This window comes from Zonotrichia leucophrys, chromosome 7, assembly GCF_028769735.1.
Source record: "Zonotrichia leucophrys gambelii isolate GWCS_2022_RI chromosome 7, RI_Zleu_2.0, whole genome shotgun sequence".
Lineage (NCBI taxonomy): Eukaryota > Metazoa > Chordata > Aves > Passeriformes > Passerellidae > Zonotrichia > Zonotrichia leucophrys.
Window position 1 is genome coordinate 28756110 of NC_088177.1, and position 27843 is coordinate 28783952.

Below are 27843 nucleotides of genomic sequence, written 5' to 3' on the forward strand. Positions count from 1 at the left end.
GATCTCTACTCCTTTCTTGAGGTACACTAGAGGATGAGTGCAGTGACCATCATGCTACAAATCTACTTCAAGACTATCTTTTTTCATATTACTGCTATTTCACCTCAGAGATCCTTTGAACATAGGCGGATTTACCTAACACAGAATTATGTTGAACACTGAATTTTATTGCATGCACAAATGTCAAAGACTATTAAGAACAGATTCAGCCAGTTAATTTCTTCTTTTTTTTTTTTTTTTTTTACTTTTGACATTAAGAAGGACACAAGCCTAGGTCTCCAGAAGTTGAAAGAACAGAGCTAAGTTCTCAGCCAAAATGTGTCACGTACTGGCACTTAAATAAAACCAGATGACTCAACAGAAGACACTGTTTCATAGTTCAAGATATCTCACTTCTTGGCTAATGTAACTTTCAATTGTTTCTTTTTAATCTGACTTTATATGTATATATGCATATTCTTTTTAAAAACTGTTTTAATAATTTATGAACTTTGTTTTTTTCCAAGAAACTGGTTTCAATATAGTATTGGGTCTTTGTACATTTGAAATCCATTCCAGACAGAACCACCACAGCCAATTTTTTCTTCACTGTTCAGTCTTAAAAACATAACTTGTATCTGCTAAGTTTGAAAAAGTCTTGACTTTGTTTTACTCTCAGTATAATAAACCATTGTGCAAGATTTGAGAATTTCAAGCTCTACCCATCATCACTTAGAATATACTTGCTCAAAAGCTTTCCACACACATGATACAAAATTCTGATTAAAAGAAAGTCTTATAATTACTATTCTGTAACCTGAAATTGCAGTGGTACATTTCCCTAATGGTTTAAAAACACACTAGAAAATTGTTTTGTACACATGCTTCCATTATATTTTAAACACTTTCCATAGCCTTGGACATTTCATCACATGCACTTTATATTTTTAAGCAGCATGTAACATTCTCATGTTTTGAGATAAATCTTGACTAATTTATTAATGACTACCTTCTTCTCTCCTCTGTAATGTTTTCTAACTTAAAATTTTGAGAACTTCAGGAGTTTCATATCAGGTTTGTTTCCTGAAAGGTATTCTTCCCTGCTTTTCCCCCAAGTCCACAGTTAGCAGATCCATGTTACAATGGCACATTTACAGTGTCATGTTAGGAAAAAGGTAAACACAACCTAGAGCATGGTTTGAATCTGATAAAACACTGCAGCTTCAGTAACATCAACATTATTACAAAACTAATTGTAAAGGACCACAGCTCTTCTATGTCACGTTTTAGGGGCAGATACTCCAGAGCCTACCCTGAGGGCAGCTGGTGCCATAAAGCATTTCCCCCTCAGTCTCTGTGAGAACACTTAGGAACAGCTCCCACAGTGCTCCTGCAGTGCTGGAAACCACTGAGCCTCCTCATGCACTGACTGCCACTGGCTGCTGCCTCTCAGTGGATTCGTTCAAAGGAACCAATCACCGGCAGGGGCTCTGGTGGATTCTCCAAAACCCTGCTGCTAATCACGTGCAAGTGATAACAGGACAGATCATGCACAATCATGCTGACATTTATTACTTAAAGACCTACCCAAAAATAAAATTTGTCTTACCAAAAGGAGGAGATTCTCTCCCATCTTCTAATCCTGAGTCCCGCTCTCTGTCTCTCTTTCTGTGTTTATGCCCGCGGTGCCGATGGCGTCGGTGACTTTTTCTTCCACCCAGCGGCACATGAACCCCAATGAACAATGTTCGATGGCCTACAGGTAAAAAAAGGTGTCTTTGAGAAAGGAACAATGGCAACAAACCAGTAAAAATAGCAGTATAACAACAGTATAAATATCACAACAGTATAAATATCCTCACAAGGATATTTAACAGTATAAATATCCTTAATAGCATTAATGGTATCATTCTTGTGATAATTTTGAAGTTATATAATATTTATTATTCTAATGTCAATAGTCATAACAGTACTGACTTAAATCATGATGATTAAGCATCACAGATACACAACCCCTTGATACAGGAAGCAATTCCAGTACTGAAGTCCTTGTGATGCAGTGCCAAATTTTTTTTTTCCTCCAAATTTGCATCTTTGTATTTGAACTTTCATTAAAGCCAGACAGGTGTTCTGTTAAATGTCTTCCAAAACAGTAACATAAAGAGACACATGGATCTCTTTGGATTGAACATTTGGTAAAGTTGCTGTTTGCTTTGTGTGTACAAGAACTTTACCAAACTCATTCCTATTTATGAGCCAAACCTTGACAGAATTCTTGTGGGAAATTCATTGAATAAAATACAAAGAAGAAAGGGGGAAAAAAAGAAATTGAAAAAAACAATAAAACACTCTGTAAGCAAGAGCACAAAATCTATATACCCCTTTACATGCTCACATCATAAATATATTGCTGGTATCTTAGGGTGCTGTCATTTCTTCTGTTGCATTTTTTTAAATACATAAGAAGGTACATATTGCACGCCTGCTGCCTTCAAGCCTGACAAATTTTATGTTGCTGATCAAGCCCAAAATATTTAGGTCTCTTAGCTATGTGGGCTAACAGGATCAGAGCACAGTAAAGCATTTAGAAGGGGGAGAGCACAGCAGAAATGTGCACTAACCAGAACAAATGGGAAAGGAATCGTGACTCACTACAGGCAGGTCATCTACATTTACTCAGCAGAAAGACATAGCCCAGATTACTCATCTCAAATAACATTATTTTCTCCTTGAAATGAACATAACACAGCTCATGGATATTTGCTGCTTTGCTGTAATCATTCAGCAGTGCCAATCATCCAAAAAGGTCAAGAACACTAAGCTAAGGTAGCACGTGATCTTTTAATCCCATGGATACTCCAGAGGAGGCAGAAAACAGTAAGGCAGCAAGTGTCACAAAACTTCAAAGAAATTCAATACTGACAGGAATTCTCTGCAGAGGCAGAGCTAAAAATCCTGGAGAAAAGAGTCTGGACACCACACTAATTACTTCCCCAGCACTGATCCATGTAGAGGAGGCTAGAAAGCAGAGGCAACGATTTTTGAAAGACTATTCTTGTAGAGTCAGGAGATCTTCCTAATACAATGCCCACAAGTTGAAAACTATTTATTTATTTATTTATTATATACCTCTTTCTTCTTGCTTATCACATTTAACCCAAGAAATGGTTTAAAGAGAACTGCTGACTTTTATGCATTTCAAATGCATTGCAGTCAGTAGTGCATGACACAAGGAAAAATTTGTTTAAAAATACTGAAGGACGTGAGTAATGCAGTACTTTACATTTCCTTATCTCCTTCCTTGGATAGAAGAAAAAGCAAAACAACATTTTGAAAGGTTTACTGTTCCTAAGACTTGAGTAATTTCCAGAGGTGCAAATAGATTCCTTTTTTAATTTAGTTACTAAGTACATTCCCGCTGCTTTGTGATAGAAGTGGGCATGCTTATCCTAGTTTTCTCCCACATCAATGATCAGATTGTACCTGCATCAGGAAATGCTGATTGAGACTCACATTTCAATTAATTTCCAGGGCTGAAAGCAGTACTTGAGTCCAGACTGTTCTTTATTCAGTACACTGAGATACAGTGCCAGAACATTCGTGTGTGTGTGTGTCTGAATGCCACAACAATTTTCCTTATACAGACAAAATCAGTTCACTGGAAAAAAAACAGGAACCTGGAAACTTAAATAGACATCAGGAAAAAGCAAAGTGGATTTTACTCTTTCCATGCGAACCTACTGAGACCAGCAGAGTGCTACCTAGGCATAATTTCAATAAACACATGGAGAAAGGTAGGTGCTTGTTACAAGGTTCAAACAAATAAGAGGAAAAGAAACTTACAGGGGAAAAGCAATAGTTCTCTACAGAAAAATCATAGAGCAAAAAGCAAAAAATCTGAGAGTTAAGTAGTTCTGGTTTATTAAAAGATCACAACTGTGGAGCAAAAAGAGACCATCTGGGAACAAAAGAGTAATGAATTCTGAATTGCTGACAAAATGACAATGAATGATAGAAGCAGCAAAAAAAAAAGAAAGAGGAAATACAAAAGAAATCCAATTACTGTATTACCTTACTTCAAGTAACCTTTTCATGGTAAGTATTATGAGCTAGAATGTAATGTACGTTTTTCTGTACAAATTGTCCAAGGCATTATTAAACAAGAGTTTCCAGAAAGCTCTCTAAATTTGCCAAGACTGAAGGTCAAACATGGACAGAGCAGGGCAGATCTCAGGAAAACCTGACTAAAATTTCTAACAAGAAAGGGCCCCTACAACTGAGTGAACTCAGGATCAACCAGGATATCCACTATCCAGGGTATCCTTATAGATTATAACTGATCATATATGGGCATTTCTTTCATTTATCTTTACAAACTTTTTTGTGTCTTTTATTACTTACTTCATCAGGATGCCAACTTAAAATGACTGAATATTGCACAAATATTGGAAAATAATTCTGCTCTGCCATACATTTTCACAGGACCTAGCTCAATTAGATTATAATTTCTCATTCTTTTGGCAAGGCTACAAAGACACTATAGTGTGGGAAATAGTAACAACTGCAGGTTACATCAGGGTACAAACCATTGACATCAGGTACAACTTAAGAGCCATTCTCACACAGACCTGACATATGGTTTAAGAGGTGAACATAACACATTGCTCTCCCTACCAAATGGGTATGTTTTTTGTGTTAAAATTGGTTTTGGAAGAATGGGAAGTGTTGGGGCAAAAAAGCCTGTACTCTTAGAATTCCTTTAAAAATATCTTACTTCTACTAAATTAAGGGAAATATTTACAAATCCTTTCTCTCCATCTCCATTTCCCCTTGAAATGTCATATCACTAAAGAATTGTAATGGGATTTCCAGAAGTACCTAAGTTAAGTCATCAAGCACCATCTATTATAATGGGTTATGCGTTTCCAGAGCTCTAGAAATCCCACTACATTTCTTTTTCTTTCCATTTATTTAAGGCATAAGATAGGTAGCTAGGATAAGCTTCTGGTTTTAAAGACACAGAATGCCAGGTTCTGAAAACCATTTCTAGATGTTACTTCAGTCATTCTAAAGGGATACGCAGAAAATTCTTCCTATTCTGAGCCTGGGTTTTTAGATTATTAATTTGCTATTGGGTTCTTAAAAAATTTTAAGAAAGGAATAATTTCTCCTTTCTCCTTTCAGCAACCTCAAACAACACTTCTACTTAGATTTTATTCTAAGAAATGCAGAGACGTATTCATATTAATAATATATGTTTCATATCTGTCTTTTCTAGGGCAATGATTTCATACCTCCACAAACTGAAGACACTTACAGCACAATATATTTTTGCTTCAAAAGTTATGGGGAGATTCTGATTTTTCCACATGTTTGTACGTATTTTCATCTGCCACAAAGCTAATAATAATTAATAGGACTCCTCTTAAATATTTTATACTATCATTTGTGTTTAATGTAATCCCATAAAAATTAAAAAATAATTATTCACAACAAGGATTATTATTTCTCAATCCTTAAATACTTTAAGCCAAGGAGTGATTTATTGCTTTGAAGGTAAACCACAAGCTTCTTATGCTATAAATTTGAACTAACTTTATATTCTGGGTTTTTTTCCCAAGATATATGCAATTTGATTCAGAATAGTCTTTTATTAAAAATAATCTTTTTACAATTTACCAGTGGATGTATAGCTCTGTATAAACGTCATTGCCGAGCAGACCAATTCAGTGCATTGCATTTCTTTAATAAGCTTTCACACTGTAAATAATCTTTATGTATTATTGTATTTTCTCAGTGGGTCTGTTTTATAAAATTACTTGGTCCTAAATCTTAATACTGAAAAAAAATGCAAGTGTTCATGCTTCGCTTTCCTAGCAGCCCATCTGGAATAAATCAACACCTGAGTTCAGAGGGTGTTTTTGCAAGGACAAAATCATAGTCTTTCTATGATAAAACACTACTGATGCTAATGTAAGGTTAACAGAAAAACTCAGGAAGATCAGATAAATCCTATGGCTAACTGATATCTAAACCAATTCTGAGTTTTTAAATTGTGACATAAATTAAACACAGCATAAACCATGGAGAAGATCCTCTCTCAGCATGGAAATTCTTTCAGGTCTCCATATTACACCAGGAATGTGGAACTCAATGAGATACTTTAGAGCTTCTTAGTGAGCCAGCCCAGTTGGTGGCAACTGTGTAAAATAATGACTGTCCTGGATCCAAACATCCATGGGCACCAGCTGCTCAGGGTCCGTGTGCTTGTGCTGCCTTCCACCTGGGATTATCTGAATCTGCCCGAGGCACCTGCTGACACCAAGGCTTTCAGATCCCTGCTCACAGGCATGGAGGGAAGGGGCAGACAAGGGAACAGATGGGTCTCGAAACACCTCCAGAAAGAGCAAAGGCAGGCTCTGTGACCTACTGAGGAAACACACTGCAAAGGCAAGGTGCCTTGAGAAAGAACACTTTGCCAGCAGCTCAAGCCAAGCCTCAGCTGAGTGCTGACCTCAGCAGGACCAGTTTCCCTCCTCTGGAAAACACTCAGTGCTTGAAGCCTCCCCTGTGCACTGACAGCTAGAGCTGAACCAAATGCAATGTTTCATCCTCTCAAAAATGAATGGTGAGGTAGAGACAGAAAACCATCAGCCCATGTAGGGTTAAAAAAATTGCCTTTTTCCTTACAGGAAAGAAAGTGATGATGGTGAATTGTGTAGGAGTAGAAGTACGTGACTCATGATTCGTTATTGTAGTGCTGCAGGGAGGCAGAGCTGGAGAAAAAGCAGAAAGGACAAAAGCAATCCTTCCAAAATCAACAGTTTACATTGCTGTTTGTGGTTATGGCTTGCCCAAAACCCATTTTTTACCTTTTTGCGGTGCCATAATTTGGAGGAACTGACAAGAAAACCTTCAAAATTACTTTTAGATTATACATGTAATTTATTTTCTAGCGTAGACTACAACAAAAATTATATAGAAAAAAATAAAAACAATATCCCTGACCCACGATAACATTAAGGACACATTGAATATGGAGCATAAGAGTATCTCACTGAAGTCATTAAAGTTAAGGACCTTTTAAAGAGCTTCGATCATTCACTGCCCTCCCAAAAAAACCTTGCATTTTAACAAAAGATTTTTCCAGATTGTAGGTGGGCTAAAATATACTTTTTTACCAGCACTTATGTTTCAAATTTCCTAGATTGCTCCAGAGGAATTCAGAGGTGTTGTACGTATGGTTCTATCATGAGATCATGTCCTTGCCGGAAAGAAGAAAAAAGGCCAGCAGACACAGAATATAAAAAAACCTGCTCAGACACACAACTCTTTCCACTGATGGAGAGTGAAGCTGTGGTTATTGGAGGGAAGAATTTGACCTATATTTCTAAATTAGCAGCAAGCCAAAAAAAAAAAAAAAGAAAAAGAAAAAGCAACCTCAGTACAAGTACAATCGTGTGTTAAAAAATGAATGTTTCTATCTTCTGATGCTGCAATTTAGCAGCTTTCACCAACAATGGCAAATTGGTTTATGTCAGTTTCATCTGGGATTTTGCAAAGTGAAGCATTTGAATATATTAGTCCCTACAAATACTGAAAAGGTTCCCTGTCTGTGAAGCTCAGACAAAATTCAAACCAAATTCACAACCAAACCTTATCATCAGCTAAAAACTGTGGTGTGCAACCAACACTGTGGCACTTGTCTGCTTCCATTATTTCATTATTCATCATTTCAAAGAGATTCTGTGAACACGTGCTTCAGACTTATTCATGACTGTTCAAGGTGAACCACCTTCCACTACCACAGAAACTGCTGAGGAGGGACAAGGGGAGCAAAGGGATCAAACCAGGTGACTGCCAAGACAAGAGGAGAAATGTGAGATCTCAAGCAATATTGAATTATGTAGGAAAAGGAAAACAAAACTAGACGAGAGGCACTACAGAAACATGTGCCTTAGGAATCACAAAGGGAACAAGCTTGAGCTTGTGATACCTGGTAGGCAACAAAATGAAAGCAACATTTTAGGTACAGACAAAGCCAAATCATTCTGGCCTGTGTTTCCACAGCTGTTATTGTCCCCATCGAAGGGCAGTGAGCGTCGCTGCAAGGAGCACGAGCGGGGTCAGCGCCCACGTCAGGATGAGCTGGGCACCCCAGGGCAGCACAGGCAGGGCAGCTGGGAGCAGGGGATCTGTGCTGACATGCTAACAAATTATTTGCAGTAGGCTGGAGCATCCTGGGAGCCAAGGGGAAGGGAAATCTCAGCTGATGCTCCTGTCTGACCAAGCAGAGCCAGTGTCTGACTTGTTTCTACATTGAGGCATGGGTGAATCAAGGCCAGGTTATTAAAATTTATATTCTTTCAGTCCTATGAGCTGCTCGGTCCTATTAATTTTCAGGTAAATAATGTCAGTGGCAGACAGGTGTGCTATGATGTTATTTCTACAAAAAAGGTCCAGTCTCTGAGAATAAAAGGCTGCTTAAAACTCAAATTTCTACTAAGTAATAATATATGGAGTTTAGCATTTAATCACAAGGAGGTTTTTCATATATTAACCCTAACAGTACATAATCAAAATTTCATTTAAATGATTTTTAAATTATTGTCACAAGCTGGAACAAATCTAAAAAGGAGAAAAAAAACTAAAATAATTCTTTTAAAAGAGAATAATTAAATCTGGAAACTCTAGTTTCACTGTTTCTGTTCAGTATCCACTATCAAAATTATCCTTCATTCAGGTTGTTAATTACAAAATATGTCTACAAAATTTACAATTAATTTTTGGTTTATTAGGTTTAAAGTCTCGGCTTCTGCATCATTTTGTGTTGTGCTAGAGATATTTATATTCTAATTAAGCTTGAAGGTTTTTTGTAACTTTCAGTAAGCAATCCACGTAATCTGAATGTTGTAAAAAGTGTCAGGAGGCATATCCTGAGTCATATTCATGCACATACTGGATATAGTGTTTTATGTATCCTCAGAGATATGAAACATGGCAAACTTGTTTTCCCCTGAGGCAAATTTTCCCATGCCACTTAGGCAGATTAAATGAATGAAACATAAAAAGCTTAAGGAAAATCTTGACTTGTCTGAATCAAGGATCATTTTGCCATTTTCTCCAACAGAGCCAGAATTCATCCCTGATTCATGCTGGGACCTTCACCTAACAATCTGATCTCCACCCATCTCCCTGTTGAAGCTGCTTCTCAAACCAGGTCACAGCAATACCCAGAGCAGTTCTGAAATACTCTCACAAAAATCCTCAATCTTACCCAGAGCAGTTCTGAAATACTCTCACAAAAATCCTCAATCTGCAGCTGGGCACCTCCAGCAAGGAGTCCATGGAATGGCCACTTTTCCCCTCAGCTAACAGAGTGGCCATAAGGAAAAGACCTTGGCCAGAGTGTATTTAATGTCAATCCCTTTGCCTATCTGCATAGCCCAAAAGTCAGCCTGTGACCTGAGAGAATCTGAGCTCTCCAGCCCAGAGCAATCCAAGTACTTTTGACCCATGAGATAAGCAGTAGGTACATCCATCTGATCAGAAACTGTTCTCACTCAACATGCACTGAAGCAATGGCAGCCAGCCAGAGACAGCCCCATGGAATGAGCTGAGAGCAGCTGCTGAAGGGCACATCTGTCCAGGAAAACCTCCCTAGCTGCCCTCAGCACAGGCACATGTACAACCTGTCATTTTGCAATTAAATACTTGAGCAGCCAGAATCAGTGCCCAATTCTCATTTAGGAACTCCACCACTGATAAAAATGACAGCATATTTATTTCAGTAGGATTTTGTCTGTACACACATTCAAAGATTACATGCAAAACAGGTGATTATAACCAGGAAATATAATCTCTTTTTTGCTTTTAGAAATGCTTTCTCAGTCCCTCAATCAAGCAATAGTCAGACAAATAACCTATCCAATATTAGCGACTGATCCTGACCTTACAACTCACAAAAAACTAACTGTGGAAAAATAATTTGTGCTGAAAATCTGAAAGCCAAAGCTCTCCAGCAATTCACCTCTGAAGCACTACAAAACTTAAGTAAAAAGATACAATTTGAAGCACTTACTGCACTAAGATGAGCACCACATCTCTTCTCTTCCCATAGGTACTGCAGTTCCTGTCTTATATTCTCAAAGTTTTACTATACTGCTCATGGAAAGAAAATACTGATCTGGAGAGTCTAAGGCAAAAATCTATTCTTTATTCTTATGTCCATTCTTTGAGACAGGATTAAACACCATATCTTCATGCTTTCAGCAAGAAATGTACTTGCAATACACTTGCACAATGACTGCCTAAAATATGCAAGTCCAAATATTTACTAGGCTTTGAAATTTCAGATGGAAATTTTAGTACACATTTAAATCTGTATTTCTGAAGTTTGAATGTTGATAGTTTAAATATTTTTAAAAAAGACAAAATACTTAAAATTATAAGATTTAATAAGAAGAAATTGAATACTGATTTTCATATTTAAACCTGCAGCTCTTCATATGAATTGCAATTTTTGTAATTTTGCTGACATTGAAACTTACACCCTATTTTTCCCTAGAATATTCAGTAACTAGCTATTTACATTTTAAAACATAAACCAAATTAAATGCCTGTCAAAAAGCTAATTACGTAATATGTATTAATAGCCTGGTTATACTCTTTTTCTAAGATATGCAATTAGCACCTGATTATTTAATTTCATATTTCATAGTTGTCATGTCATTAGGAAAAAGGTACATTTTTCAGCAGAACCCAACACAATGTCAGTGAATGAGACAAGTATTTGTGAGTCACATTCTCTGTTTGCAGCAGGAGAAGTGCTTAGATGTACTGCAAAACAAATGGACATGCTATTAACAGCAACTGGATATTAAAATCTGCAATGTCTTCAAAACTTATTATGTCACCTGGTATTTTGAATGTAGTGATTATAAAATTAAGGACAAACTGATCTGAGCTTAGAGTGAGCAGGACATTATCTGAGAAAGCTAACTGCATCATGAAGGATTGATTCTACACTGAAAAATAGTTTTCTTAGAACATTATGAAACAATAGGGTTTTCTTTTTAATAAAAGTAGATTCATTTGATAACTGCAGAATTTTTCAATATTCTGAACTTAAATCAGCTTAAATTGATGGGAAGATTGTGGGAGTGTCACTGCCATGTTCCAATTTCTACTGATAACATCTTAAGACCATATCTTTGAAATAATATTTTCACTGATATTTCACAGGAGCAACTCTACACATATAGGATGGTGGGGGAAAAATAATTAAATTAACAGTTCTTAAATTATGTTTCACAAAGTTACATGTGGAACATCACAGTAATTCTGACAACCTTAATGTGACTTAAGCTTATGTGACTGAGCTTAAAGATGTCATTCTGCAGAAAGCTGTCCATCTTTAAAATGCCACCTCACTATCATCAATAAAATGACTCAGCAAAAGGATATTTTTGTGGGTTGACTCACCCCCAAAATCTCTGTGAGTCAGTACCATGGAGAAAGGGAGACAGGAAGCTCCCACTCTTTTACTGGGTGTTTTTCTGAGGACACCAGATACAGTGGTTTCTCTTTGATCAAGGATGCAATCAAGAGACTGAAGAGCATGGATTAAATGTGAGATTTAAAATAGGAGGTTTTGTGCTTATGCCCATAACTGGCATTGCCAGCCTGACCCACTGGAGACACCAAAACTCTAAATGCCACCCTGAAACATCTCACCTGAGATCCATCCTTGCACACACCCAGACTTCCCCCAGGCTGAGTAGAGAGCTACCTACCTCAGCCATGCCACACTGCACAACATCTAGCATCCTTCTGTGAGAGACAAGCTCACACAGACACAGCCAGGCCCCTCTCAAATGCAGCTACATCTGCTTTTTGAGGGAGGCACTGCTGAAGGAAGCAGCAACAGAGTTGCTGTGTAATGTTAGTATTTCAATGAAACCATCAATATGGCCAACACATATCAGATAACACAAAGTTCATACAGACAGAGAAAAAAAGAAAAAATGAAGTAATCAATGGTAGGCATTTAGAAACCTCAAGTTCCTGCATGTTGATCTTAGTATTTCTTTTGGGCTAGTTCATGTATGGATCTGTGTGGCAAAAACAGGAACCTCCATGTCCCTTTACAAGAAGCTAACAAAATCAGCCATTTCCAGTCTCAGGAAAGGGATATCACATATACAACAGAAACTAATTTTCATTATAGCTATGACTTAGGGGCTCACACAACTCAATACAAGAGTTTAAGTACAGTAGCAACCAAAGCTTGGGATACACTACACAAACAGAAATGCAACTGCCTCATTAGACCAGTATCTAAACAGTTCTCATAATTTCTCACTTTCTTCTACATGGTCAAGTTAGGTGGTTTCTGCAGTGGATATCAGTAAATATGTATCCAATCTCTGACACTCCAGAATGCTTTTCTTCAGCTGAAGATGTGGCTAGGCAACTACATGAGGATTGTAATGCAAATGTAGAAACCTTTATAAGTACTAAATCAGCATTCCTTCTTGCAATTGCATATTCGAAAGCTTAAAAGACTTATCTAAACTCACACATGCATATTCACAGGACTCGACCACAGATCACAAAAAACTAGCAAACTCCTTCCACCATCATCTGTTTCTGGGCACTGCTGTGGCAGAAAACAGTATTTCTTTAAAATAAATGACAATATTCTACTCTCTTGTCTCTTTGCATCCCTGCTCAAATCAATACGTTTACACATTGGAATTGCATTTCGGTACTTTCAGAAGAAAGTGACAACATAAAGTACAGAAAAATCATCTCTCACCTTCTAGATCTTCCTTTTCAAAATGTGTCTTGAGAATGGAGCGAGTTCCACCTCTGTCCACAACAGCCTCTTCATCATTTCTCTACAAAACAGAAAAAAAGACAGATAAGCTACTTTGCATTTGGAAACTTTTGGCAAGATTGTACAGCAATATAAAACAAAGATGTTTTTATTATTTCATCTTTTCCAACTCAAGAACAAAAAGGGGTGTAAGAATTTAATTTTACTTATTAAATCTATTTCTTTAGCATCAGTTTTTACTGAGGTATGATTACAGCTAACTGTGACATGCAAAACTTCTGGTAAAACCTGAAAGATAATGAGTAAACACTGGTTACTGGAAACCAAGAAAAACATGAGCCAACAGGACAATGAAAGAGATGAGAGAAGAAATGTCTGATCAAGGCAGCTTTATTCTCGCGCACGTTAGGAAAGGGGTGGCACATGTATTTTTGTTTTTAGATCAGGATCATGAGCTACGTGCACAATTCCCTAACTATTACTACTAAAATTCCTTATACTTCACCAAAGCTAGACAATAACACTCAGAGACAATATGGTAAGGAATAAAACTAATACCATGAAATCAACTGACTTCACTTACTGGTGAATTGCAAAGCCTTTGCTTTTCTTTACAAACACCGAGCTGAATTTAGTATAAAGCGGGCAGCATATACTAATAGCAGAAAACAGAAAAGCTATTCTTCCTCAGGAACATATATTTCATGTTTAATTTTACCCTATATTCATACATGCATTTAAACTGTACTCTCCACTGCACTGTAAACATAGTATGTGATTAATAAGTGTATTGTAGTCAGGCCAGGTAAGGTACAGAAATCTGTCATTTTGTCATTTCTGACATGAAGAGAAAAACCCAACTCATTTGCCTGAACAGAAAAATATTTTGGGGGTTCAGCAACAAGTCACTAGATGCTGTGCTAAAATGAGTATCTGGTTCACTACGAGTTTGACATCACTTGTGAAAAAATCCAGCTACTAAATACAGTCTATATTTCACAACATGAAATATTAATTTCCATTAAATTGTTATTAAAAATGATGCATTATACAAAAGTACCAATTAATATATTTACTTGTCATTAGTAGAGGGGTTTCAGCAAGTGATATTAGACTAGAACTACTTGATTTCTATACATAAAATTGGTATCTTAATGCAAGTCTGAAGCAAGGGGATTTAAATACCAGTGTTGCATGATAAATATACATCTATATATATAATGCAATGGAATATAATGAGAAATGAAAGTCTTTGAGCACCTCTCCTTAAATATCAGATGCCCCAGGCAAAAAGATTCACTTATATAGCTGGATGTGGTACATTCTGGATGTGAGTTTTTGTTTCAGGCTCCTTTCTTTTTTAAAAATAGCTGTCATGCTGTAGCAATCTTACATAGAAAAATCCTACGAATGTGTCAGCACCAAGCATCTGGGCTGTTAAAGAAAGAAAGACCAAGTGTTAAAATGTCTTTATTAGAGCTTTCCCATAGATAATAGTACATAACTAAAATATGACAATAAGAAATGGGCTTCTATTGAAACTGTTTTTTCTTTTAATAATTTAGAATTAGATAATAACCCATTAAGATGTACCAGGAAAGTATAACTCTGCCCAAGCCATTTGATCATTTTACTAAAATGAATCCATTATTTTAAAGCAGTTAGACATAACAATGCCATGCCTCTGGGTGAGTGATTAGGCAGGATGTCAAAGTCCAAGTATTAGAGCCAGATCATAAATAATGCTATTCTAGCATAAGACATTCACATCAGAAAGGAAGCAATGCTAGGGAGAATTTACAGTGGGGAAAATAATAAATTGCTGGGCAGTTTAAAGCCTTTACTGATTATCTAAGTAAATTAAATACAAATTAATTCATTAATATTTATCAAAATATGCTCATACACTTTGACTTCTCCTTTCCCATGTGTTCAATTTTCAGCTTCTGGCAGACTTTTACTTCTCTGCCTCCTCTTCCTGTAATGTCACAGCAAGTCTCAGCCTTGCCTCATTCTCAGAAGTGGGTTTATTCCATTAATATTACAGAAAAAACAGCTTAATTGGGAGTGCTGTGTTGTTAGCAATTCACTTGTCAAACTCTGAGCAAAGTCCAATTAAACAGGCCTGGCACTGAACATGCTGACTTCCCAGGGAGCAGCATCAGAGGCACCTCACATTTACCAGCACAAGAGTTGTACTGCATTTCCTCTAGAAGTAATTTCTGACTCCTGAACTGCCCCCTTGGAGTAGGGGAGAGGTGAGACAAAGGTTCATTTGCAGTTTCGTGCTTAAACTCATTGGGCGGTGAGGTCTATTGCAACACAAATAAAAACAGATCCCACTCCACTTTCCCCTGGATTAATAGGGACTGGAAACCTAATTTCAATTAGTAAGGCTCTGGTTTTTATTAGAATTTCAGGAAAACTAAGAACTTATTATTTTTAAGTGCTGCGTAAATTAGAGTTTGAAACTGAAAGTATAGGCAAGACTAACCATTCTTTCTTCATGGAAGAAGGAATTCATGCCAACCAAACTCCATACTAGCATCCTCAAAGCCATGAATCTTGGGCCAATCTGCAGCTTGGCCCATCAATTTTAGAAGGCTCAGAATAAGGCATGAAAACTAAAAGCTCCTCATTGCCATGCCACATTTATGTCAGAATTCTACCTCTTCTTCCTTTTACACCATTTGAAGATGATGAAGGTACAAAATTTTACATAGGGCACAAATCTGCAAGGACTGGAGTAGTGAAACCATACAGACATACTGCAGCAGTCTGCAAACAAATGTGTGGACACACTGACCATGTGCAAGTCCTTGGAACTGTCCATTACTGCAATGAGTTGCTTGCTGAGTCCAGTGAGCACTGTGGTCTACTGCTTAAAGCATGGAAGAGGGATCCAGGAAGTCCCCGAGCGCTAATCCTGGATCTGCCACTGACTCGCTGTGTGGCCTTGGGAAAGTCACTTAATCTCTGTGCCTCAGCTTCCCCATCTGTAAAATAGGGATAATAATACTTACTCATCTACCTTCCTCACTGGGCTGCTCTGTACCAAATAAATTTTCACACAGCATTCCAGAGCTGCAAGGCACTATAGAAGTGCCAAGTCATTCAATTTAAGAAATTTTACCCATGTGAATAGATAATGTTAGGAAATAAGAAACTGACAAAAAACATTAAGACATAAACTTTCTCTTTTTTATACATCAAATCAATGTATACTAATACCTTGCAATAATTTTACATTGCACAACAAAAATATATAAGAATAAATGTAAGGGGTTTTTTTCTGCCAGCCTAATTCAAGAGCAATGTTGGAGAAGCCAGTGGAATTATATTTCAGTAAAGGTATAATCAGAGTGTAATAAACTTTTCATAAAAAACAGAACATTTTTTTCACTCTCCTTTTCATAATATTTGTTTATATCTTATGGTTTTACATAGTCATCACACAATAGTTAATCTAAAATTTATTTCCCTACAGTAATAAAATACCAGCAAACACACATTAGAAGAAATAATGTATCTGATAGAAAACAGCAAGAAAAAGCCAAAGCTTTTTACATGGAAACCACATGATCTTTAGAGACTAGGGCCCAGCAACCATACTCAGTCCATAATTTTTTTCATGTGTTACATTTTCCAAATGAATGCTGGAAAGACCGTCAACATGCAGCAGCAGCATATTTCACAGAAAACATCTATTTAATGAAAGTCTTATAAAAACAGTTGTTACTATATTTGTCTCTACATACTAGAAGTTCAAACATAGTGGCAAGTAGAGAAAAGCAGACAATAGAGTCATCTTCTGCATGCTTTACGTTGCAACCACATACTGAAAATATGCATTTGAAGCTGAACAAAATAAAGGAAATAAACCACCTTCAAACACATTACTTTTTGGTAAGTAATCACAAAGGAAGAAGGTCATCATGAGTCTTGGAGTATGGATTTTCAACCCTTAGATAAACAACCTGCTTATCAGAGTATAAAGTGACACTACAGTTGTTACCAGGAATTTTAAGCGTGTTGTGTAGAAGGAATCAAAAGGCCCATGACTTAGTAACGAAAATCAAATGCCTTAATTGCCCTTTCCACCTATGGATGGATAAAGCTCAGCATCCAGGATATTCCAATATAAAAATGACCTCCTGGAAAACTTCCCGAAGTGACCCTCTTTAGCTATGATACAGCCCTAACTACAATTCTTAACAGGTTGCAAAGAGGTTGGTCCTCAATTTGCCACCTTCCAAAACTGTGCACTGCCCTTCCACACCTCAGAACAACCTAGTTGATGAAAAAACACACTTTTAGAAAAGCTGAGAAGCATCATTTTATGATAGATGTTTTTGTGCCTTTTTACTTACTGTCTATGCTTTCATCACATTGTAGATGACTGGGTGGAGAGAAAAAGGAAATTAACTACTTTCAAAGGTGGATCTGTACAAAGGCACACGACAAACCTCTTTAAATATGTATGTGCTAACGTAGACACACACTCTTGTAGAACTTCAGTACATTTCCCGATGATGGAATTAGGACATATTCCACATCTTTTGGATGACAACAAGGTATGCTGAAGTCCAGATGACAATCTTTGATTTCAAGTTATCTATACAGGTATTATATGTATTTACTACAGGAGAAAAATCAATATATTCTCTTAAAAGAGCACTTGAATACATCATTAAAACAACTTGGATACTGGGCAAACATTTACTAAAGATCATCTGTGTTAATCACTATAGCAAATGAAATATTAGTATAACAATAAATATACATTAAGAAACAGGAAATTAGGACAGCAAGGAAGTATTAAATACTTGCAAAGAGTGTGTCTCACTTCTTTCCCTTGGTAGGTACAGTGATCCACTAGTATGACATCTGTACCTAATATATTTTGAGTAGACAAATCAAAATGGATAACAGAAATTTTTATTTTACATGGAAAACTACAAAAAAATTTTTGATCCTTCTTCTTATCTATTTTTTTTCATACTTGGCTACTTTTATTTTCTGTCCTGGTATTTGTTCAGTGTTTTCAATAAACTGGAAGATTTTTTTCCCTTTGAAATACAATGCAAAAAGCAACTACAAAGAGTATTAATATTCTACCTTTTTTTTTCACAGTTTTTAAGACTCTCAGTCAAATCCTGTCCCTTTTAAATTACATTCTTAATATACTCACAGAATAAATCATACCAATATAACCTAAAGAACCTTTTTTCCAGCATCTTTCTTCCTGTGAAATATATAACAGAGCAGAAGCCATTTTGATTTTTCAGACACTAGAAATTATGCATATGACACACCTGCTGACTCATAAGGAAAGTAATCATGGTATTAATTGCTTCTCCATATAAGCCCCTTATTGATGATTAGACAACCTACATAATTCTGAAATGCCATCTGGAACTCAGGAACACCTGTCAGCATAAACCATGAAACACTGCCTTCCCATAAACAATAGAAAGCTGTAATGTTGTGCTGGTTTTGGCTGGGGCAGAGTTAGCTTTGTGCACAGCAGCTGGTAGGGGCTGTGTTTTGGGTTGTGCTGAGCACAGGTTGATCACCCAGAGCTGTTTTGTTATTGCTGAGCAGGGCTTGCTCTGAGCCAGGGCCCTTTCTGCTCCTTGTACGGCCGCACTGCAGAGGGGCTGGGGGTGCCTGGGAGGCACAGCTGGGACAGGGACCCCAGCTGACCAAAGGGACATGCCAGACCTCGTGGCATCACGCCCAGCATAGAAAGTGGGGCGAAAAAGAGGAAAGGGGGAGGACATCTGGAGTGCTGGCATTTGTCCTCCCAAGTCACCGTGACCTGTGATGGGGCCCTGCTCTCTTGGAGATGGCTGAGCACCTGCCTGCCCACAGGAAGCAGGGAATGAATTCCTTGTTTTGTTTTGCTTGGGTGGGTGGCTTTTGCTTTCCCTATTAAACTGTATCTCAATCCATGAGCTCTCTCACTTTTACCCTTCTGGTTTTCTCCCTCATCTCACTGGTGTGGGAGTGAACAAGCGCTGCGTGGGGCTTGGCTGCTGGCTGGGGTTTAACCATGACAAACATACAATTATTTCTTTTATTTTACATTATCAATAACTGCATATGCCTAAAAGACGGAACCTTAATATGTTCATTTCAGTTTATACCTATTATCATACAGTTAGTGGTATAAAACTTGTGTATTTACCTTTCTCCAGTGGCCTGTAATGAAATACTAAATATTTCTGCAGACACCACACACACAATTATCTTCTCAGTTCCAACACTACTCTTTTGTGTTGTATTCATTTTACAGAATAATTACACACTATTTGTATTTTTAAGGTCATTTTGGTTGAGTTCATCTTAACATTTCATAAAGATGGCATTACTAAAGATATGGAAAACGAAGTTACTTGAACTCAAGAGCTACCAAGTGCATATTGGAAATATTTTGCAAAGACAATTAGCCTAAATGGCTAAAAAGCTGTGGCACACAGAGAAGCCTGCCTCCCTGTTGCAGGAGGAAAATCACTGGTGACTGCCATGTTCAATCTCGTCCTTTAAAATGTCCTTGAGCAAACAGGCTCACACAAAACTGATTTAATGCACAATGTGTATGCCCACAATTTAGGTGCTATAATTCTTTTCTCTTTCTGAAGACAAGCACACAGGGTTTAAAAAAAAACCAACCTTTTTTTAATATTATCATGTTTAATTGCTTATATTATATATAACCATATACAGCAATCTTCTGGGGTGGAAAATACAGTGAATTTTATCTTTCAGATGAAATATAATTGCTTTTCCATTCCACTAGCTACATTATATCATCCTTTTCCTCTCTGTCTACCTATCAAAGAAGACCCATCAAAACACATTTATAATGCAACAAGGTCTGTTCTATAAGGTCTGAAGGATCATTTTTTTAAGCGTCCCTTTAATGGCACTGCTTTTATGGCAGCTTTCTGGAATAATCACTACTGGTTAACATAAAGCACAGCTTTCCTTTTGGTCAGCTCTGCTCCACATAGTTCAGGCTATGCGACAAAGTAAGAAGCAATTAGTTTTCATCCCAGATTTGCATCTTCCCCAGGGCTGCATGTCATATGCATAAAAGCATCCTTCTCTGTCTTCTTTTTTTCCTCTTTTCTATTTTTATAGCAAAACCCAAGATAATGTTTAGCATGACTCAATAATGAAATGTCATGTTCTGCAATGCTGCTAAAAATTGCACTAATCAGCACTGGCTTCAAAGAACTGATTTGCTACTGGCCTGAGACTGAACACATATTTAATGTTATAATGCAATTTCTGTAACATATAAGCTTAGAGAAGCATTTCAGACATTAACTCTAAGCACAAAGTGTTGCTATAAATAAAACAAAACACAAGCAGAAAATAAACCAAAGCAGTTTTACACAGAATTAAAACTCAGTAATACTTGTAATTCCTGTGTTCATCTGCATTGAAGCATCCTGTACTTGTTATATATCATTGTGCACAATAGAGCAGCTATAAACTGACACATAAATATTTCCTTTACATTTGATATGAAATCTTCTTTCTTAGAAAAGCCATTTTAGGTAGGAACAATACATCCTTCCATTTGCAAGGTAAACATGATACATTCTTTTATCTATTCTCCATACACCTATCCAACTGAAGACAACATTTCTATTTAAAAAGATTAAACAGAAAATCAAGGCACAATAGGAGCTTGGCTTGTTGCAATGGCCAGGTGCCCCACTTTGTCTGCCTGACGCAGTGGGGTGGGGGAGTGGGGACAATTGCAACAGAACATGGACAAAAACCTTCCCCACTTAAAACGCCTGATAAACCTGTTAGAGCAGAGGATATAATAAAAGAATAATCAACTGCTAAATCCTTTCTGGCTTCTGGAAACTGTTTTAAAGCACGTAAAATTAATTGCAGCTGCTTATCATGCTTTGTATGTCTTGGAGTAAATTTATCAGGACAGCTCAAGCGATGCAAGCACCTTAAAAAACCTGAACAAGGCACTTAGGTTACTGTGCTTCCTTGAATATTTTCACTCATATTCAGAGTCTCAAAACTTCTCCCTTTCCTTCCACCCTATCACTTCTGCCAGATCTGCAAGCTAATCTTTATTCAACTGCTAGTTTCAGCCAGATGTCTGAATAAATAAAAGACAGTACTCCTTGCTGCTATGTAGATGTAAAAGTAGGGTAACATCTTTATGACTGAGATTTTATTCCTTTTACTTCATATTTTTTACTACACTGAAATACTTAGAAGTTCTAGAGAGGAGAACAGCATAGATGGTTGTTTTGTCCTCTGTGGTTATTATTTCAATTTCTTATGTCATTCTGATGTGGTGCCATTAGCTGAAATCCTCTTTTCTCAATTCATAGCAATGGAGATGTCAGCTACTACAGAGAAGTCTAGCAGCAAGAAGATGGATGTGAAGACTTTATCCAAAGCCTAAATGAGATTTAATTTTAGCTTGTCTGGCCTCTCTCTTGTCCCAGTGCCAGGTGAGGACAGACCCAGCACAACAGCCCTATTTAGGTGTAGTTAGAAGCTGAACATGCAGACTTTAGCCCACTATGCAATAGGATTTTAGCTGCCTGGCAGCAAAGGGGGAAAAAACATGTCATTGCTAGTTTCTGAATCAGCAGTAAGATGTATTTGGTTTTAAGTTGGATACACTTCCCAGCTTAAGGGGTCTCCTTTCAGCCTCAGAAATTATGACATGTTTTCAGATTTCTTCAGCTCAAAATAGGGTCAGGGAGAGGAATCACAGAAGACAGTCTTCTTGAAGCAGCTACTCATGTGGAAATAGCAAGTGCAAAGAAGAAAAAGGGTCATGACCAACTTTTTAGAACCCATTTTGACAACAACTACAACACAGGAGACACGAGTTTTTGTCTTCCTTTACAGCCAGCCACAAAAATTATGTTGTTTGGCAACTGCATCTTTTAGATGCAAATATATGCCAACCACATTTCAAAACCACCTTTTTTGATATTATAAGCCAGCAAGATCAACAATAAACTAAATCACTCTCTCAGAAACACCAATATGATGTTCAGCAATTCTTCTGCTTCTCAAACCACTTTCAATTGTATTTGACAAACACTTTCTTCCAACACAACACAAGGATTAGTGAAGGCAGCAGGAAGGTTTCTCAGGCTGACCTCCCACAGAAGTATGCCAACACCAGTGATATTGCTTCCCTTCCAGCAGTGGAGGTAGCCTGGCTGAACCAAATCTAACTGAAGTGTTAAAAATAATGTTGCCATTTTGTCATTCATTTTCAGGAAAAAATTAACATCCAATACTATAAAATTTTCTGTTACAAGCCCAAAGATCAAATCAGATCCCTTATGATCCTTCAGACCTGACTTCTATATGAGCTATTTGTGCTCCAGAAGAGAAAAGAAGATTGTGTTTGGTTTGTTTGGCTTTTTTAAAAGGAAATTGGTAAATAGTTTCCTTGAATAAAACTGACAGATTTCCTAATCAAATTGAACTGTTGGGTTTAGTCTAAAGGTTTCCCAAGTCATCTATATTTTCAGGGAGTAACTTCAGCAGAAAATCTAGAACTGATGACCCAGTGTTTCTGCTCTCCAAAGATTTAGGTTGATCTATGTGATTTTGTTGTCATGAGTAAATTTTTTAGCAAGGCAAGTGTAATTTATGTGACTGAAAAACACAAATTTGTATCACTGAGAATTGTTCTGCTGCATGCAAATGAACAGCTACCACCATGGAAATGAAGAGACCTTTTGCACTGTCAATACAGTCAGAGCATGAGGAGAAACTTTTCATCTCATAGTTAGACAATGATATCCTGATTATCTTTGCTCTCCCTCTTTATCTGTCGCAGATCATCAGTGAACCATGGTGACCAGGAAGGGTAATCCCAGAGAAAAGAGTTAGGAGCCCCTTGTTCACAAGAAGATAAAAAAATAATTAAATCCTCCAAGCCACTTACAATACTATCAGCTATCTGAAAGCTCAGGTGGTCTTCTCTTAATTCACACAGGCATTAAGAAAAGCAGGAAACAGTACAGAAGTAGTGAGGACAGGGAAGGGAAAGGTAGAAAAGAAATAGGGGAAATTGATAAGGTATTCTGAGAAATAACAGGACAAATTAACAGATTTCAAATGCCAAGTCATTTTTGCATCCTTTCTTCCCTGGCAATGAAACACTGCACTGTAAGGAAAATTTTCATACCGAAGACTCATCCAAAATATACTGGGAAAATGATCATGACAGTGGATTAGATAAGAAGAGATTTATACAGCTTACAACTTTAGACAGCACAACATAAATAATCAGGAATTTGAAACGTGCTGCCAAAGAATCAAAGATAAATATGAATTAAGTAGCAGTTGAACTGGTCTTCCTGCCTCTCAGATATAAGAATTAAACTTGTACACATTGCCCACCTGTTGTAATCTGTAAGCTTTAAAATCATCACTTCCATGTGATGGACAACAACATCTGGTTGTCCTACACAAGTCTAGACACTTGAAAATAAAAATAAGCTAAAAGTTAAAAACACCTTATATAACTGTAATAGTGTGCTTCATATTGAAATTATAGAATGTAACTTTTGGAAAGGAAAAGGGACAAGTATTACTATAGAGTAGAAAGTAGGTATGAACATGGCAGTACATCTTCTGTCAGTGCTTCTACATGAAAATGTTTTATTTTTAGAAAAGACCATTATTTTCATTTTGAATTTTCTCATAATGCCACTTAATTGACAGACTCCTATGCAAATGTAGAGAACAGCAAGGAAGGACACAACAATGTCCATCAGACAGAGTTTTGAAGGGTACTTATCTAAATGGCCCCAGTGGTCAGTACTTTAGGAAAACAGCAGAAATTACTAGATATCAAGTTTTACTGGCACATCACAGGTAATGAAATTTTTGAGTTACATATCATTGCTTCTATCTCAGTACTGCTCTACAGTGAAAACAGTTACAAGCACGATGACAAAAAATAATATCCAACACATATCCTTCATACCCTTCCTTGTCAAGATAACACCATCTCCTATTATTAAAGCATGGATTCTTTTGTGGTGAACACAAAAAGAAAATTCTTCTAATTTAAAGATGCCACAAGATATTTGGATGAATCTTTGATTTATTACAAGTTGTACCAGGCTTATCATATAATCATTGAGGTTGTAGAAGACCTCCAAGATCATCAAGTCCAACTTTGACCTAACGCCACCATACCCACTTAACTATACACAAAGCTCTTGAATACTCACTCATTTTTAGAACACTTCCAAGAACAGTGACTCCACTACTTCTCTGTGGAGTCTGTTTCAGTATTAAATACTCTTTCAGACTTAGTGCAACAGGCGCTTCCTCTTCAAGCCCAATCTTAATGTAGGTATTAAAAAATAATAATAACCTGCTGCTCTATATTTACTCATACAAGCATTCTTCCTCAGACCTGCAAGTTCTTCCTATTTTTACTTTGACTAGCATTGTTATTAAATAAGTATGTGTATGAATATGTGGAGAAATAAAAACAATGTTTATGGGCTCCATTGATACACATGCTGCAAATACAGGCATGATGTTCTTGTCAAAAAAATTATTTAATTTATAAATCAATACTCACATCACTTAAAGGAGGTCTAACAGCTTACAGGAATACAAACAACAAATAGCCATGAGTTAAGGGTACTTAGCAACCTAAGTGTAATAAGATGAACACAACTAGCACATCTGCCAAGTCACTAAAAGGTTATAATTCACTTTACAGACTGCAGAAAGAGTTTTGATGAGGATCTTCAAAGATTGGGTGCTGTAAAAGAAAGTTCACTAATGATTATAACATGAATAGCAATTGGGAAATCAAAATTGATACTATACTGCCAGTACAGCTAACACAAGATTCAACCTCGTGGTAAAATCTCTCTCTTGGAAGGGAAAGGACAAGGCCAGTTGAAAAGCTGTTAAAAGAAAGACAAAAAGATGTATTGTATTTGTATTTGAGTAGATGAGTAAATAGACCTTAAATAGCAAGTGATGTAGGCAGAGTGATAAGCAAAGATGATATTAACAGCAGTAATCAAGTGAAGGAAAGCTGTAAGTATTAACGTCAGCCAGACAGATGAGATCACAACAGTCACAGTGCTGAGGGGAGCCAGACCTCAATCTGATTTGTGGCTACATGACCAAATAGGAGCTATCAGCTTTCAGAGCCACCTAGACCAAAAGGAGCACATCAGGAAAGAAAAGGAAAGAAAATTCAAGATTATTTCTGACACGATTACATTCAGGTGATCACTGAAGACCAAGCAAATTTTCTGTGCTAAGCTGGGTTTAACTAGACTGGGGGAAAACTATTAAAAAAAAAAAAAAGCAGTGGTGCCTTCATAAAGGTTATGCTCATGGCTAAATTATCTGAAGTGAGGTGTGGAGGAGGATGCAAAGCTGAGTATGAACTCCTGAGAGATCTAAACATACACCTACATACAGAAAGAGAAGGGGGAGAGGAAGACCCACCCAATAAAAAACTGAGTCTGTAAAGAGAAACAATCAACAAGGACAAAATGACAAATGTCTAAGAACAACAAAATTTAGTGAAGACTATAACATAGCATCACAGAGAGATGACAGATGGAGTGGAGGAGAATAAAGGATTAGACTGGAATTCCTCCAGGAAGAAGTCAAGTGGAACATTAGTGACATAAATTTCAGTGCAAAAGACAGAAACCAGAAGTAAGCAGTTCTAGAAAGGCATTAGAAGTCAAAAAGTTAAGACAAGTGTACAAAGCATATGAATAGGAAGAGTGGGGAGTGGGAGCAGATGAAGAAGGTCAAGGGTTAGGACATTAATCTGGTGAATAGAAACTTCTGGAGTAGAGGGTTGGCTTGTGTTGAGTTCTTTTTTTCAATATTAAGAGACAGACATACTTCTTGTGTAAGGGAAGGAATGCAAAGAGAGAAGCAAAAATTCTTAAAAAGTCAGAATATGGAAAGGAACTAGAAAAAGTTAATTGGAACAGGTTCAAAGACTACAAAACAAAAAATTCTGTTTCAGGAAACAAAAAGGAAGCTTGAATTTTGACCTTAGTTTGTTAGTTTTAAGAAATTCACATGGAAATATGGGGTAATAGATGAACTAAATGGAGGGCTGTATGACTAATAAAAAATACAGAACAGGCAAAACTGCAAGCAAAAATATTCATAACAGATGACAGAAATCCCAGAGATTAAGAAATATGGAAAGTCAGCAGAATCAAAAGATTTTCACCAGAGATAGTCAGCAGTATCTTTGAGGCATTGCAGATGGTATTAGGAACTGAGAAAATGGATACTGGGAGTCAGCCAGGACCATGAATGTTAGAAGGGTTTGGAACTGTATGAGAAGAACAAAAAACAGTGCCTAAAGGGAACTGATAAGCTGATAGAAGAAAGTAAAGAGGAATAAAGGAAATCCAGATCATCAAGATCAATAAAACAGAAGTTTTACGAAGTCTCATTCCAAGAGAGAAAGAGTAAAAATCTTTTTAAAGTTCCAGTAGTCACCACAGAAAAGGAACTTGGATAACACAGTGCAGGGACAAGACCAACTCAAGCACGAGGCTGATTTGGCACATGCTATATAGTTCAAATGAGAAACAGTACCAGGGCAGCTACAGAGCTGGATGGTTATCCATATAGAGACTGAAGGGTGAGAAATTATGAATGGAATATAGTTGGAAGTCAAAGTCAGACAGAGATAGGAACAGGTATAGTTGTATGCATGTACACCATAAAAATATTAGAAAGGCAGAAGGAAATTCTATTGCTAAATAAATAAATAATAAATAGGAGCAGAAAGAACTCAGAACAGCACAGAAGTACCTAATTCTTTGACCTAAATTCAAAGCAGATAATATTTTAGGTAACAATCTCCACAGAAAGGCCCAGAGATGAGGCAGTGTTAATAAACAAGGGGAAAAATCTCTGTGGGCCGGAGGGAACTGCAGGAGGTAGAAAGAAAACATCTAGATTCTTTGAGATCAGTAACATTCTAGAAACATCAAGAAAATTAAAACAATACCAAATAATAGAGGAGATAAAGAGTTTTGCACTCAAAGCAGCAAGGGAGTTACAGGAATTTCACAAGCTGAACAAGAGGCAGATGTAATTTAAGGGAGGAAGGGAAGGACATTACACCAAAGTGTAATCCCAGACATAGGTTGATACAAGATCATGCAAAGCATCAGAAAACACAAAGATAAATTGGCACCAACAAAGTAATCAAAAATCTCAAGAGAAAGGAAACAGCACTATAATAATTGTTGTTCTTTCATATACCCTGAAACTTCTGTTATCTGGAGCTGTTACACATATACCCTCTGACATACATTACTTGTTTTAACAAACAACATGATGATTTCAAATGCTAGTTGATAAGGATGATTTGCTGTGACATAGTTATAATAGGAAAGATTTAATCCCCTGAAGCTTTTACTGCATGCCAAGTCCATATAAGCAGTACTGGTCAAAGTATTTTATACTTGTACACTCTGTAACCACATAAAAAGTTCATGCCAATGTACACTAATAAATCTTTTGTAACGTGGAACTGGACTAATCTGAGTCCTATTGTCACTGGAATTTTAATCACATTTATGGATCATTTGCCAGTGATTGGGAGTAAATAGCATCACTGGTTCTTATGCATCCTTGGACATACAGATGTCTGGGTTCTTGCAGAGGAATGTTAAAAGTTTTCTTAAGGAGCTTGCTTTGTTATTTTAAGCGTATTTCTTCTTTCCAAGCTGAACATCACAGCTTGTGTGATACATAACTTTACCAATGATTATGTTCAAGTAGATTTTGAAGGCAAAGGACTGTGAAGAGAATAAGGCCAGCTAATGTATTTTAAACCAGACATATCCCAGAAAGTTGCACAGGGTTTTTGGTCCCCAAATAAGGGTGTAATCAGATCTGCTAAACAGCAACCACAGATTTCAGCTAACACATTAAATAGGAGTTGACTCATCTAAAAAGAAAAAAAAAAGGAAAAA

The 27843-nt window shown here is 36.9% G+C and overlaps 1 protein-coding gene across 8 annotated transcripts in view; it reads right to left on the minus strand.

Annotated features, from left to right (window-relative positions):
* SLC4A10 (solute carrier family 4 member 10) overlaps positions 1-27843 on the minus strand; it is a 146423-nt gene that overhangs the window by 77940 nt on the left and 40640 nt on the right. For 6 of the 8 annotated variants that reach the window (XM_064718542.1, XM_064718540.1, XM_064718541.1 and 3 more), the window contains exons 2-3: positions 12800-12881; positions 1589-1735 (exon numbers count right to left, since the gene is read on the minus strand). In XM_064718542.1, coding sequence (XP_064574612.1) covers positions 1589-1735; positions 12800-12881 — 229 coding nt within the window. Of the gene's footprint in view, positions 1-1588; positions 1736-12799; positions 12882-15626; positions 15817-27843 lie in introns of all 8 variants that reach the window. The other 2 variants (XM_064718544.1, XM_064718543.1) reach the window with 1 other exon arrangement.